The sequence below is a fragment of the Podarcis liolepis genome (genome assembly GCF_965112155.1).
Source record: "Podarcis liolepis genome assembly, chromosome: 6".
Classification (NCBI taxonomy): Eukaryota; Metazoa; Chordata; class Lepidosauria; order Squamata; family Lacertidae; genus Podarcis; species Podarcis liolepis.
The window spans coordinates 39107003-39123102 of NC_139559.1; the positions used below are offsets into that span (position 1 = coordinate 39107003).

Consider the following 16100-nt stretch of genomic DNA (forward strand, 5'->3'; position numbering starts at 1 on the left):
ACTATTCTATCTTCTATTAAAGTTATCTGCTGATTTATCTTCTGTAGCACCTCAGTTCCTATGTAATGGCAAGTTTAGTGATGCTGCACTAGCACAAAACTTGTGCTAGACCAGTGAGTCTTAGAAATTTGCTGTACGTTCAGAGAGACTTCTGTAAAGAGTCTTTGTTCTGAAAAATCTGAGGACAGAGTTTCAGGCAGTAAAGAGCAGGGAATTCTCATTGTAGTAAGACACACCAAGATCCATGTGACTTTCTCATTTTTTTATTAATTACTTTTTCATGTTGCCTTTAATGTCTCAGAAACTGAGCCAGGGATCCTTGCCTAAGCTTTTAACCTGACCTGCACCAGGAGTGCCTGGAGGTCTCAGTGTTGTCAAGGAGCAACTCCACATGGGGTGACCCTAGGTGACAGTAATAAGTAAGAATATGCAGCAGAGGTTTTGACAACTTGACAGTTTAAATGCATTACTCAGCTTCAGCAGCCTGACCCTGACCTACAGGGACATTAGCCATGTTACTCTACATTTTCCAGATGTCAGGTTTTTATTCCCAGGCACACCATTTTTAGCCTACCTGGTATGTTGGTAGAGATTCTCTCACCCCCTCTTCGAAGCTAGCTATTGTGAATAGACAGGAAATCAGATCCACCAATTAAGTCGTGTCCATATAGAGTAATTGCCAGGTCTGAGAGGCATCGTTTTCAATATGTCTTCAAGCCACTGGGCAACTGTTCCAAACCGTGCATATCTGTTTTAATCCAAATGACAGAAAAAGGAAATAGTAAGGTCACTGTAGGTGGAGCATAGCACACCAAATAATGTTGCACAAATTCTGCATAATTCTACCTACCTTTTGTAGCAATATCTTCTATTTTATTCCTGCATGGACACACTTTGACTGACACAGAGAGCATCAGAGCCTGGAGACCAATGCTAGCTTCTCATTTTAACATCACTCTTGGTAGTGATGGCTTTTTCTAAAGTCTGAACATTCCATTCCTCTGCTTATAACCAGTCCTATTTTACTTGCTAGGAAGGCAGTATCTTGGGTACAAACCCTACAAAGTTCATTGGATAGCTGCATACAGTTAGGCCTCATCTATGCTAATGAAAGGAAGGGAAGAAAGGTGCAGAAAGTATGTCAAAGAAAAGCACTGGAGGCAATCATTCTCTTATATCCAGCTTAAGACCTTGCGCAGCCACCCGTGAAATCATACGATAGAGTTAACCTCATGTTACTGGAGACAGGAAAGGGAAATGAATTGGCTGCTCATGGCCCCTGGTAGAGAATAGCATTTTTCTTCATGCCACCAGCCCTGTATAGCACAACTGGGACTTTGTGGTGAACTGGCTGCTGAGTCTTAAAGGGGTTCACTTTGATAGATGGATGAGGATAGAATTCCAGAGTCTACCAGATGGGATCTGTGCTTTCCAAAATTCTGACCTCTTTCCACAGAGGAGGGGTTAAAAATACCACAGAACCATCATTCTCACCACTGTCATGAGGTTACACAGGTCCTTAGGTATCAGACACACTCCCTGCCTTTCCAACCTCCACCTCAATTGCAACCTCCACCTTTCTCCAACCTATTTCATCTTCTATTTGGTCGAGCAAGAGAGTAGCTGTCAAAAGGAGGGAAACAAGATGAAGGGCAAGTATACAGGAAAACATGTTCCCTCAGGAGTTAGGTATGGACAGGAGATTAATCTGAGGGGAGATTCAGGTCAAGGATTCAATACACCTAATTTATCTGAATCTTTGAAGTGACATAGTCCTTATGACAAAGCCACTCGGTGTTATGTTTCTTTGGCCTGTTTCTCACAGAACAGTAGTACATTGGCTAATTTTCGCAGTCAGCAGTAATCTTACAGCCTTCTGTCTGAATGATATTCCACATAACAGCCCCCCAAAATAAGATTTGTTCGTGTTCAAATACATTATTAGGTACAGGTTATGCCAGGGAAAGTTAACTCATAGGTTGAAAAAGAGGAAAAGGCATTTACCAAGGCATTTCCCCATGATTTTGTGCAGATGCATGCCCATTTTCTGAATGGCAGCTATTCCACGAGGGCAAGACTTAATGAATGTCATGTTGCATTGCATTTTTACATCAGATATGTATCCTAGCCTCTTTGTGTTTATTTACTCAGTGTTATGACAGAAACAAAAAGAGCACTATGAAGAGTGAGAGCTCAGTTCCTGCCTTTTCTAAAACTTGGCACGGTTCTTTCTTTGCAGAAGGTATTTTGGACTAAAGGTTGCAGTTAAAAGTTTAACAAACTAGAGTTTGGGTAACACAAGAGAGTATTTGCAGCAGAATATATCTAATTCTCTTCTCCCATTCCTATGCAGAGTGAGAAGGCCCTGTGGTTCATATATGTTTGCATTTTAAATGCCATCCAGTGTTCAGCAAAGTGGTAGTTTTGGAACAATGCCAGGGGCAGAATTTCCTTTCTCTTGTGTCTCTGAATTGTCTAACTATATTGCATGTTACCTAACTTCTTGTTTAACTCCTTACTCTGGCCCTGCTCAGACGTTACAGAAATTGAAAAGGCATAAATAACCAGACAGACAGGGGTAATTTTAGCTCATAGACTGCAATGCTGGACTGCCTTGGTGCTTGGAATAGGTATGTTACAAAACTACTCCAACACAATCCTGTTCTTGTTCCTATCTAGGAATAAGAAAGAGGTGTGATCTTCAGAGTCATGAATAGGACTGCCAACAAAAGATATTCTAGCTTTGGTGTAGTGTAACTACTGTAGTAGTAATAGTAGTATGAATTCAGCAACCTGAGAATCTTTGCTTGCATGGAGGGAAACCCTGTTTCTGATAGTGGAGTGGAACATGGTCATAGGAGGAGTAACTCAGCTCAGAAATTGAAGTGCTCTGTCATTCCCCAGCCCCCAATAATTTTTGCAGCTGCAGAAAAGGACAGAAGACTGAATTCTTCTGGCAGAGCTGTTAGTAATGACTTTTCACTGTTCTCTAAAAATATAAGGCTGATGATCTCAGCATTTCCTTGCGTCCTGCCACCGCCACCAGCAGGTTTTCTTCGTAATCCAGTGCACCACATCAGAGCCAGCCTGGCAGCTTCATAGCTTCATTCCCAGAGAGACAGAGCACGAGGCAAGATCAACAAGCCCACAGAGGCTGTGTGTGGCAAGCTGTCCTACTGCTCTTGTCTTCTCTTGCCTGCCTAAAGTGTACATGACATGTTTTATTTGACTTTTTCCATGCCAAACCCAGAGTCTTCAGTGCATCCAGTTATGAGCTGTGAAGGCGTCTTGGAGCTGAAAAGGCAAAAGAATTAAGTCTGAAGCAGATGTTTCTCTGCCTGAAGAAGGCTTAGAAAGAAATCCCTGACAGCCTTTCTTGTGGCAGAGTCAGATGCTGGGAAAGTCAACCCTCAGATAACACTAATGCTACTCAAAGTAAAATAAGAATTACTAAACTGGGACAGAGCAGTAGTCCACAGCCCAGCACAGGATCCTGTTGAGCAGTATAGAGCTAGCACAGGAAGCTTTTTGCAGCCTGAGAGACACTTTCTTTTCTGGGCAATCTTATAGGGGCCACATGTCAGTGATGGGCAGGCCTTGAGGCAAAAGTGGGTGGAGCAATGAATGTAAATATTACTTTTGTACAGTGAACTAGTTTCTACACATACTCACACACCCCTTTCTAGCCTTCATCCATGTAAACAAGGCGTGTTCAGCCCCTTAGCCTGAGGTTTCCCATATTACTGGTCGCTCTGTGTCTTAGAGTTTGAATGGGCAGAAATCAAGTACTGTATTGCATGGCTGGTGCAGTTTTATTTTTTGAAGTTACAGAAACATGTCAGGAGTAGTTATCAGAAATCTTCATTACAGACAGCCATAATGTTCTAGGCTTACTTGATAGGTATGGCTCAATTTCTGTAAGCAGCTGGGTCCTTTTCAGGTATCCCTATGAAGTGACCCTTCAAAAGCACAGGTGGAGCTACACACTATGATGACACAAATGGTTGTTTTTACTCCCCACTTCAAATACTTTAAAGTATGACCATATTCATACCATGTATTTAAAGCACTGTGATTACACTTTAAGCGGTCATAGCTTCCCCTAAAATAATCCTAGCAACCGTAGTTTGTTAAGGGTGCTGAGAGTTGTTAAGAGACTCCTATTCCTCTCACAGAACTCTCAGTTCCCAGAGTGGTTTAATAATCAATCCCTCTTCATAGGAAACTCTGGGAATTGTAGCTCTGTGTGATGCACTTTCCCCAGCATTAATCATACAGTGTAGTTTGCCCTAGGATGCATGAGAAAGCTCCAATTCATGCAAGACATTGCCTTATGCAAATTAGGACTCTGTACAGGCTTAAACTTCTTGTGAGCTCTCATCAAAATCAGCTGCAGAATAGGTATCAATTTTGATGAAGTTAGATTGAGGAACAGGAGGTCAATCCTGCATGATTTCCAACCAACCCCTCAAGTTTCACACAGAAATTTGTGAAACCCCATTCTCTTTTTGCAATAGTGCTGTTGGTAGAGAATGAGACTCTTAACCTCATGGACTCGAGTCCCACACTGGGCAAAATATTTCTGCATTGTAGACTCCTACAAGTCTATGATTCTATGAACACAAGTTCAGATTTCTAAAATGTATCTTTAATGGAGATTTGTTACCACACCCCGGACTCTGAAACACCTGACCAGGCAGAAATCCAAATGAAAAAATAGCATTGTTTGCTAAAGGTGAAGGCTGCCATTCTAACCCCTAAAGAGAGTTAAGATTAGGAGTAGCGCTCTGCTAGCTGGCAGGTGGGGAGGTGTCTCCACTGCGAGTGTAAAGCCTGAAATGGGGCACTGCAGGGATGAAGCATGGCTAGCAATGCGTAGATCTGTTTCTTGGAGAGTAGCCTAATCAGAGCCCCTCTGCCACACTACCCTGGGCATGGCATAGCAAAAAAGGAATAAAAAAAGCCTAGCCACCTTCTGACCTGGACAGTGTGAGCAGTTAGGCTCCAGATGCAGTACACTGCTCCATTCCACTGTGTTGCTCCTGCTGGAGATTTGGTTTGCTCTGCTCATATGAAGGTTTTGTGTGTCTTGTACTAGGAATGTTCATGAGGTCCCAAGGAGAATAATTGATCTCTTTGTTGGACTTCAAGCAGATTATTTATTTATACCCTGCCCATGTAGCTGGGTTTCCCCAGCCACTCTGGGCGGCTCCCAATTGAATATTAAAAACACAATACAACATTAAACATTAAAAACTTCCCTAAACAGAGCTGCCTTCAGATGTCTTTTAAAAGTACGATAGTTGCTTATTTCCTTGACATCTGCTGGGAGGGCGTTCCACAGGGCAGGTGCCACTACCGAGAAGCCCCTTTGCCTTGTTCCCTGTAACCTCACAATGAGGGAACCGCCAGAAGGCCCTCAGCGCTGGATCTCAGTGTCCAGGCTGAATGATGGGGTGGAGATGCTCCTTCAGGTATACAGGACCGAGGCCATTTAGGGCTTTAAAGACAGCACCAACACTTTGAATTGTGCTCAGAAACGTACTGGGAGCCAATTCAGGTCTCTCAGGACTGGTGTTATATGGTCCCAGCGGCCACTCCCAGTCACCAGTCTAGCTGCCACATTCTGAATTAACTGCAGTTTCCGAGTCACCTTCAAAGGTAGCCCCACAAAGAGCGCATTGCAGTAGTCCAAGCAGGAGATAACTAGAGCATGCACCATTCTGGCGAGAGAGTCTGCGGGCAGGTAGGGTCTCAGCCTGCGTACCAGATGGAGCTGGTAGACAGCTGTCCTGGACACAGAATTGACCTGCGCCTCTATGGACAGCTGTGAGTCCAAAATGACTCCCAGGCTGCGCACCTGGTCCTTCAGGGGCACAGTTACCCCATTCAGGACCCACCTGCCCCCCAAAAACAGTACTCCTGTCTTGTCAGGATGCAACCTCAATCTGTTAGCTGCCATCCATCCTCCAACTGCCTCCAGGCACTCACACAGGACCTTCACCGCCTTCACTAGTTCTGATTTAAAAGAGAGGCAGAGCTGGGTATCATCTACATACTGATGAACACCCAGCCCAAACCCCCTGAGGATCTCTCCCAGCGGCTTCATATAGCTATTAAAAAGCATGGGGGAGAGGACAGAACCCTGAGGCAACCCACAAGTGAGAGCCCAGGGGTCTGAACACTCATCCCCCAACACCACTTTCTGGACACGGCCCGTTCAAAAGTGAACATTCCACCTTCTACTGCTTCACATGCAATCTACAGTTGCAGGCTTTCAAATTTAAGAAAACGGTGTGAATATTAGAGTTCAGGGTTAGATCTAGCATATAAAGAACCTCAGATATTCTCGTGCCACCTTTTTCGTTTGCAAAGAATTCTGGTCTTCAGTAGGGAAAAAAATCAATGGAGTGTAGTTATGAAAGTTAGAGTAGTTTTCTAAACATAAAGTCCATGCGGAGGGCAGGTGAGACCTGAAAATTGCAACCCCAAGTGATCCCCGAAGGTCTCACTATGCAGAATGCTTTCCAGCTGTGCATTTAAGACAGTCACCTTCTCCTGCACTTCAGCGCACAGTGTGTTGCATTTCACCTCTTCTGTCCCAGAAATGCAATGCCGGGAGTGCTATACCACTCTTCCCCTTGCTCCTGCTCTGTTGTTGACTTTGATAGATGACACGCTGCTGAGGTTGAGAGGAGGAACCATGAGGTCTGATGAAACCGCAGCAGCAGCTTCAGAAGGGTTAATGAGAAGTAGCAGTTATTCATAAGGCAAGGGAAAGATGCAAGGAGGGAACCAGAGGGAACAGCAAAACAACTTAAAAGCCTACTCCACTGTGTGAAGATCAAACATTTCAGACAGAAAGCTACAAATAAAGGCCTGTTCCAGCCCTGTGGATCGGCAGACTCCTTGAGTTTTATTTAGTATGCAAAATATTGTGAGATGGAACATTTTGTTCTAAGTTAATAATGAATGAGCAGCCACAAAGTGGGAGATTATTTTATTTTATTTTATTTTTGAGATCTGGGATGGAAGCACTTTCTAGCTGGCGTTTGTTTCCCCCCTTTCCCACCCCCCTTCCCCCTCTGTCTCTCATTACACTTTCCTTTTCAGGAATCTGGGGAAAGTTGATACTAAATGAAATTGCTATGCTTGTACTCAGAACAAGATTCAGACAGGCAGTTCAGAGTCCCAGACAAACCCAAGAAAAATTAATAAAATACACATTGATTTTTCAGGGAATCTCCTAAACCTCTTTGATTGGCTTAGTTTTATTCCCCTTGCCTCTAGACAGCCAAAGGGCTTTGGTTTCTGGCGTCAGGCTTCCTTCCCCCCGCCCCAACTTTTTTTTAAGCTGGCTCATCTCTGGAGTGTGATTTGCTGTCGTTATGTGGTCAATATGAAAAGGATTTTCTTTGAGTCTGGGGATGGTCCCATGCTGCTTTAATCTTTGAGAGCTTATTTAATATTTTTAGAGGCAGATCTATAGCAGTATTTTCCAAGTCTGTGGAGCAAAAAGCATACCTGCTGTGTGGGTCAATGCAGTGCTTCCAGATCAGAAGGTCCTCTTTAGCAGATGAGAGAATAGCAGAGGTCCCTCCAGAACATGGCAAGCAAGCATTAAGGGAGTGCTTGTGGGACCTCCAGCACAGACCAGATTTTAGAGATTGCTGAACACAGTAAGATGTGGGTGGCAAAATAATATGCAGAAGATTAGAAACTTACTGTGGGAGCTCAGTGTAATGGGTGAAGAATGTGTATATATATTTTGCTGGAACTCAGGAAATTAGCACAGATTTGGGTGTTCCTTTTTCAGTGATGACATTCAAAATCATTACAGTGGCAACAAAACTATAGTAATGATTTTATTTTTATTTTTTAAACAGCCAGTATCCAAAGATCCTTCTCTATCTAGCCCAGTCAAACTTATGGCCTTTCCCCCCTTTGAACAGCTGACTCGCATGCAGTTTTACAAATTGCTTTATGAGATGCCTTTCAGCTGGAAAAGCAAATTACTATGCATCATGGTCAGGGAGTGGGGCTGTGAGAAAAGCCCCCTTGGGTTCACGCAGTTAGTTTCATAGTTATTTAGATCATACCTGATATTTATTGTTTGTTATAGTGACTTTCAGTCTAAGGCTACAGTCCTCTGAACACTTACTTGTAAGCAAACCCCATTGAACACAGTGGGATTTACTTTTAGTGCTGATTCAACACATACGCAGAATCAGGCTGCACACCTGGTCCGATAAAGGTTTCTATAAAGGCGGGCTCTGGATCCAGACATTGTTATGCTTAGAGCAGACTTGTTGAAATCATCTACTGAAGTCACAATTATCTCAAGTCCGTTTGATTGCAGCGGCTCTGTTCTGAGCTAGTCTGAATTCAGTCCAAGGGTGAAACGTGGTTAAGATAAACAATAGGATGAGAAACATCATACCTAACAAGAAGGATGAAGAAAGAATATTAGGAGCAACAGCAATCATAAAGAAGTAACAGAGGAAATATGTTAAGTGCCAAAACAAGTTTAAACTGAATTCTGTACAGAAAAACAAAAACAGTGTAAAGTCACAAGATGAGATGTGGTATGATCAAATTGGAGAAAGCTTAACACCTCCCCTCCCCCTGGGCCTCTGTTCAAACTCAAAATTGTTGAATAAACAGTTGGGATAAAGATGCAGATTATTTGCTTGTTTGGGACCTAATGGTTCGAACTGTTGCGTGTCTAGTCACAGAGCCCCCATTCTGGTGTGCCCAATCAGTAAAGAGGGTTAATAAGTGGACATGACAAGTGTCTGGGATTTGAAATCTTTATTGATTTCAGATGTAGGAAGCCTTGGCATAGGCATTAAGCGTATATCCCTCTCAGCCCCACCCTGCTGGGAGGACTGAGGCATGAGGGATTCGGGGGTGGATCCATCGCAAAACACAGGTTTACGTGGATGGTTCCCAAATGCTAAGGGGAGCTCTATGGCCCGCTAGCCCACACAACTGACTTTTTGGACAGAGACTTCCCTCCAGACTCCTCTAATGGGGTACGCTGTTAGCGCCGCCGCAGGGAGAAAAAGAGAGGGATGAGTCACCACTTCACCCCCACCCACCCCCGCTTGGATGAAATACTATAGGATTCCTTCCAAGACCTAAACCTAAACTGCCAAAGTTGTGCCTAGTGCTGTGGGGAAGGCAAAACCTGCCATGCAGGGAATATTCCTCCCTGGCCCCAAATATGGCAACCGTCAACAGACCACAGCAAAGCGCATCTAGCTGAAAGGGATGAGTTAGCAGAAAGCAGCTACTAATGAAAGGAGGGGGGCAGGGTGGGTGACGCTCCTGGGCAACTGGACTGCCGTGTGCAGGGTTGGCCAGGCTAAATAGATGGCGGGTGGATCTGAGGGAAGCCTGCCTCCCTCAGGTCCGCTCACCAGGCCACATACCCTGGACACCACAGATTGCCTCATTTGACTCCAGCTTTTGGCAGGAACCTGAGAGTCTCTGTGGTGGCCAGGGAGGCTGCAAGACAAAGCGGTGCAAGGTGAGAGAACTGCACCAGGTCGCAGCTGCCACTCACCGCGGATAGGACGGTAAGCAGCCATTATCAGGATTGTTACAACTTTCTCTCTGTATGGCTTTTTAGAGCATTTGCCTAATGATCTGGATACATTTTTTTTCAATGGACTGGTATATTTGTTTACTGTTGGCTGCTTGTTTATTCAAGGTGTTTCATAGAAGTTAACTACTATTTTTCTCGTTATCAGAAGCATTTTTTTTAAAAAAAGAAGTCATTAGCAAGGTACTTTCCTCTCATCAAATAACAACTATTTGTGATGTGGAAATCTTTTGTCTTCACAGTTCCCTACACATTTTATACATGTATCTGTCTATGGAGTAAAAAACCAAACATACAAAAATAGATAGAGCTGCAAAGCTATAGTTAATATTTGTTCTGAGGGTCTGTGAATTGTTGGCAAAGAGAAACAATAACATATTCCATATCAACACTATTCCTGGAATGGGTGGAATGAGGAGCAGACAGGATACATAAAAACATATTGACCTACAATTTCATATAGTATATCACAATATGGTCTTTACATGGAATCTGACACAGAATGTGGACTCTGATTCCTGGTTATCATTTTTTTCAAAAGCATGTTTGTAATCATAATTGCTTTAGACGAATTTCTGTTCCTAGTTCTATGCTGTCTTCTGCCACTCTATCCGCAGCATACTTCCTTTCCTAAAATAGTTGGTATTCTATGAAAACCCAATTCTCTCTCTCTCTCTCTCTCTCTCTCTCTCTCTCTCTCTCTCTCTCTCTCTCTGTGTGTGTGTGTGTGTGTGTGTGTTTGGATTGAGAGACAGATAGAATTTGAGCACTGCTTATAGGAATAAGTTTCCATACCCCAGAATTTGTTGGCTTGTATAAGTACAGCAGAACCAGATATTATTTAAACTTTGATCCGTACAACATGGGAGATTCCCTAACATTAGTAAACTAGGAAGATTAACCACACCGTCAAGAAAAATATTTGAAGTGACCTTTGTCACATATTTTCCAAGCCCTCCTACCTGAAATCTTATAAACAGAGATGTCAGCAGGAATGCAGCATTCAACACTGCTCAGCAATAGCCCCTCCTTTTTCTATATAAAGAAAAAATCTTTAGAATATCACCTTCACTCATCAAGTAGCAAAGAGTCATGCCTGAAACTATTTGAAAAATGTCTGTACCAGTTGTAAGGTAGGAAAAAGTGTTTACTGGATCTCTGGTGACTAGTTACTCTGCCAAAAACGGATTCTTACTAAAGCACTGTATACTTCATTGTCATTTGAGAAAGATGCACCCTAGCATATAATTTTAGGACAACGTGCAGCTGAATGATGCATAGCAGTGCTGTTTGTTGCTGGTGGGAAAGTCAGATGGTTAAACATTGCCACTGATCAGTGTCCTATGGAAGAAAGTCTATAGATGTTCCACTTATAAAGGATATCATCCTGCCTTGGAAAAGATTCATTTGCAGCATGTTTTCGGCTGGCACAGCTGGTAATAAATTAAGTAGCTCATCTACAGCTGCTCTATGAACACCCTGGCTCAGCACGTAGTGAGAACAGGAACTCTACTCCTTTCATTGATGCATCTTTCAAAATCTTCCCCATTTCCCAGGAACAGAGGCTGTATCACTTTTAAAGAGGAATCGGCAATCCTGCCGTGCCAGCATTAAAAACTATCATTAAGAACCATTGTATTTAAATTAGAGATAATCTTGGATACAATGTGAGGAGCTAGTGCTGGGTGTGGCCCTTGAGAAAAGCTGCAATTTCCCCTGCCATTGTCACTCTGCTGTCCTTGATTGCCACCAGCCACAAATTCCAGTGATTTACTGAGCTACAGGGTATAATTTGCACCAAGTGTGAGGAGTTACAGCTCCACCAGGCATCCCCTTCAGAGGGGCTGTCGTGATGGGCTGTCAGCTGGGCTTTGTTACTTTCAGTTCATGAGCAATCTGCATTTACTTCTTGCTGAAAATGTGGGAGGGGCAGAGGAAGGGACAAAAGCTTCAGATTGACTTTCCAATTCCAATTGATCAAAAATCAAGAGTGGGACCTTCCAGCATTCATAAACGATGGCATTAAAGTCAATTTTTCTTGTTCCTTCAACCCCCCCTCCCCCACTTTCTGCTGGAATGCATTGCAATCACATTTTCAGACACCCTGAAGGCGGGAAACTGACATTTCCTAACAATTACTATTATTATAGGTATTCCATTGGCTCCCACCCTTCCACCAAGGAGCTCCCTGTGGCATTTCAGTTCAGCCTTCCCCAGCCTATTGACCACAAGATGCTTTGGGTTGTACAACAGCTGTCAGTTGTGCTGGCTTGGGCCAATAGTTGTCGTAGTGTGGAATATCTAGGACGCAACAGGTTGGGGAAGGCTGTTTTAGCCCCACAGCAAGTCTTGTCAGGTAAGCTAGGTTGGGAGAGTATGTCTTACCCAAAGGCCACCCAATGACAGAACTTTGAATTCCACAGGGATTAGGACACACATTCTCTGTATCGTGAGCCCCAAGAACATCATCTGCTGCTTGGACAAATGAATGCATACTTGCTGTTTCTAAGATTAGCCTTGAAAAATGCACCATTTCTGATGCAGTCAGGAGAGGTGTGGTGGCCTTAAAAAGCTCAGCGTACCATTTTCCTACTTCCAAACTTAAAAGGGCTATTTAACTCTTTGGGTGCTGTTGCTCACATAGCAGGTACAGTATTAGGAAAACAGAGTGTCCCTCGCCCAACAATTGTTAGTTGTGACCAAGGCAGTGGCCCTTCTCACAATAAATTGGGGTTCCAACTTGCTTTGTAGTAAGATAAGGCTGCATGTTCCACTGAAAGGAACACTGAAACATTGTAGTTCACAGCTCGGTAGATATTAGCACATAGCATATGCAGCAATGAGTATTGCAATAGATCCCTACTGTAGTTCACGTTTAGTTTTGCCCTCAGAGTACATTGTGGAGTTTATGTTTATCTTTGTTTGAACTATTTTTCTTGCAGCAGATGGCTTTCTGTTACTTAGCGTATTGTCTGCTGCTGTGCCTTTTGTCCATTATTTCATCAAAAAGCAGAAAAAATCTAAAAATAAAAAAATACAGACAGATACACAATTATATTGTGTGATGAAATGCCACATTTTTCTATTGCATTGGTGCCCTGGCACTAATCCCCTGGTTCTGCGAAGAAAAATATTGTAAAGGGAGGAGTCTTTGCAATCTTATATTTTTGATTGATTGATTGATTGATTGATTGATTGAATGAATTTATATACTTTCCTACACCCGGAGGTCTCAGGGCTGTTCACATAAAAAGCTACTGTGCTTAATTTAGGAGGGAGGGAGAAGTTAAACTAGTCCTTACTTTTGGGTTGGGGTATTGTTTAGGTGGTTTGGTTGTTGCAGCTGTTATTGATATTAATATTTTGTATCTTAATTTTTTTATCTTTGAATGATTTCTGTGGGATTTGTTGGAATTTTTCAGTTATGGTTGTGTGCTTTTTGGTGTATTTTATTTATGACTACTTTTGTTATGTTTGCAATTGTGTAAATCTTTTCATGTTTCAAGCAGCCTTCAGCATGGTTCTAGCCATCTAAAGGCAACATACAAATTAAATTATGATGATCTATTCATTTTTTTTTATTTTGATGTGGGCTTAATAAAACTCCTTCAAATCTCTTCCCAGGACTGAGTCAGTGGCTGAGAAGATGTTGACTAATTGGTTTGCTTTCCTTCTCCACAAATTCCTAAAGGTAAAGAGTCAGCTGCTTCTACCCTGGATCCATTTCCTTTGTTATGTTCTTTGCAAGTTCTTGTTTTCTGTGGTCACCTCCAGAGCATCAGTATTTTGCAGTAAGGATGCAAGCTTAAGCCAGAAATGTAGGTTTCCATAATTAAAGTGGATTAAAGTGCTTTGTAACCCTAGCACACACAAAAACCAGACTTTATGAAGTTAGGAAAGTAATGGGGAAATGCACTAGAAGTGTGGGATGGACAAATAATTAATAGGAAGGTGTAAAATCACCACATAAGCAAATCAGGATGAATTCTCATTGTTGTATCACAAATCAGGTCAAAAGCTCAATAAAGACCAGACATTGTCTAATCTGCATGTAAGCTTTGTATTAACTCTTCAAGTGGCTGGAGGAAGTTAAACCCAGAGACAGGGAGTAATAGGAGGAAAGTGTAGAGACCGCCCAGTCCTGTGTACAAATGCAGCTTTGGTTCTCTAATCTGTGAATGGGTTTTTGCCCTCACTACACTCTGCTATGCATTCTGGGAACTGTTACTTTTTGAAAAGGCCATAATTCTGCAAAATAATTCTCAGCACTTTCCCTAGACTCACATGGGGGAAGTCAGGATGATTTAGGATTGTAGTATAGGTGTGTTCTATACTGGTTCCCTTAGCACATGACTTTCTAGATTACATTACAAATCTGAAATGTCACACATGTGTACTCAGCAGAGGGAAATCAAGGCACAGATACAACAGATTAAAAGAGAAAAGAGTAGGAAACGAAATACTCTACTGGTCTCAAGCCAATGCAGTTCAGTTCCCCATTCTCCTATACTGTATCTAATGCATTATCAAGAGCTGGGTATTCATATTTTATTTTAGACATTGAATACAGTTTATGGCTACTTCAGATGGCTACAGATCTTGGCGCCTGTTTGATCTTGTGGTGTTTTATAATGCAGTCCAATAGACAGTTATTCCCCATTTTATACATTTGATTATTGTGATCAGGGCTTTTTTCCCAGCCGAAGCTCACTGGAGCTCAGTTCTGGCACCTCTCAGATGGGCGCCATTGCCATTCTAAGAGAACAAGGGAGAAGTTCTTGGTGAGCTCCAGCACCTCTTTTACTAGAAAAATAGCACTGATCGTAATTATTGTTTACACAGCACCATCTATATACTTGATGACTTCTAGAGTCCTATAGGTAAAATTAACGAGGTACCTGCTCTTCAGGAGCTTGCAATCAAAAATAAAGTGGGGTGGGGGGAGGCAATAATACAAAGGGTTGAATATGGGCAAATGCAGTTGCACATCTAGTGGATGGATTTGAAGAGTGGTGTCATGGAATTGTAGAATTATAGAGTTGGAAGGGACCAGGAGGGTCATCTAGTCCAACCCCCTGTGATGCAGGAATATTTTGCCCAACGTGGGGCTTGAACCAACGACCTTGAGGTTAAGAGTCTCATGCTTTACTGACTGAGCTTTCCTGAGCTTCTGCATCATGTGGGTTGAGACAGAATAATAATTTTGGTAGCAGAGTTTTGGAGCAATGTGAGAAAACTTAGATATAAAAGGAGGAAGCCAAAGATGAGAATGTTGCAGTAGTCAAGGCTGGAGTTTACCACAGAATGAATCAGAGTTTTAGCCAAGGGATCAGAGAGGAGTGGGTGAATTTTTGTAATAACATAAAAAGAAAAGTGTCTTTGTAGTTGATCGAATGTAACAAGGGAGATATTATGTGACTTCTTTTACTTGAATTTCTGGTTTATTTAGATACTTTAGTTGTGAATGTTTCATATTTAATGCTTTATTTTATTGCTTTACTATTAATGCTGACCAAATTGAAAGCACACATGTTTTGAACACTATTTAGTGAGGTACATCCCCAGTAAATTGAGCAGTATTATGAACTTACCTCTAGGGCAGGGAATTGGATCTAGCCGGAGTCTTGGCTGCAAATGCGGCCAACCCTCCATGGGTCATTTTGGCAGGTGGGCAGGATCACCCCATTGTCAGTCACTTGACATCATATAACACCTATAATGAAACTGACCAGTATACATGTTAGGTGTAAAAGCCAATGTTTGTGTTACTAAATGGTGCATAAAACAAGGACACATCCTTTCTGGTTACATATTTTTGCAACGCATCCTGTAATCTTTAGAAACCAAAACCATGCAAACTCAAATCAGCCAACATTGCTTGTGAAGCTCAATGAATTTAAAAAATCAGGAGGGTTGTGTAGCTGCTTTTAAATTATACTTGTTTGCCATGGTTTCTCTGCCTTTGACAAGTTCTATCTTTATCAGTGTGCAAGTTCTCTTGTGTTCTGTATCAAACAGGAATGTGCTGGAGAGCCACTCTTCATGTTGTACTGTGCCATCAAGCAACAGATGGAGAAAGGCCCAATTGATGCCATTACGGGGGAGGCACGTTATTCCCTGAGTGAGGACAAGCTGATCCGGCAGCAGATTGAGTACAAAACTCTAGTAAGTGGGTGCCTTCTCTGAACAATTTTTGGTTGCACCAGACATCAGCCATTATGGGGAACATAATCCCCAGGGCTGGACATAGATTGAATGGGGAAGTTAGGTGGCAATTTTTTCCTGTCCCAGATGCTTTATATAATAGTAGAATGTTTTCATGGTGATTCTTATTGTGGAAACTCTGGGTCCATATCCAAGCAGAGAAGCTTCCTGAGAAAAGATGTGAAGCCCAGGCACCTTAGTGAATAGTAATACAAACCTAATACTTTTACTTTTAAGCCAGCCCATTGTTTTTAATGGTAGGGAAAATGCTTAAAGATTCCACATAGGG

At 42.4% G+C, this 16100-nt stretch overlaps 1 protein-coding gene across 2 annotated transcripts in view; it reads left to right on the plus strand.

Annotated features, from left to right (window-relative positions):
- The window catches only part of PLXNA2 (plexin A2), a 400950-nt gene that overhangs the window by 345245 nt on the left and 39605 nt on the right, over positions 1–16100 (plus strand). For both annotated transcript variants that reach the window (XM_083508745.1, XM_083508746.1), the window contains exons 23-24: positions 13232–13298; positions 15626–15772. In XM_083508745.1, the coding sequence (XP_083364871.1) occupies positions 13232–13298; positions 15626–15772 (214 nt within the window). The remainder of the gene's footprint in view (positions 1–13231; positions 13299–15625; positions 15773–16100) is intronic.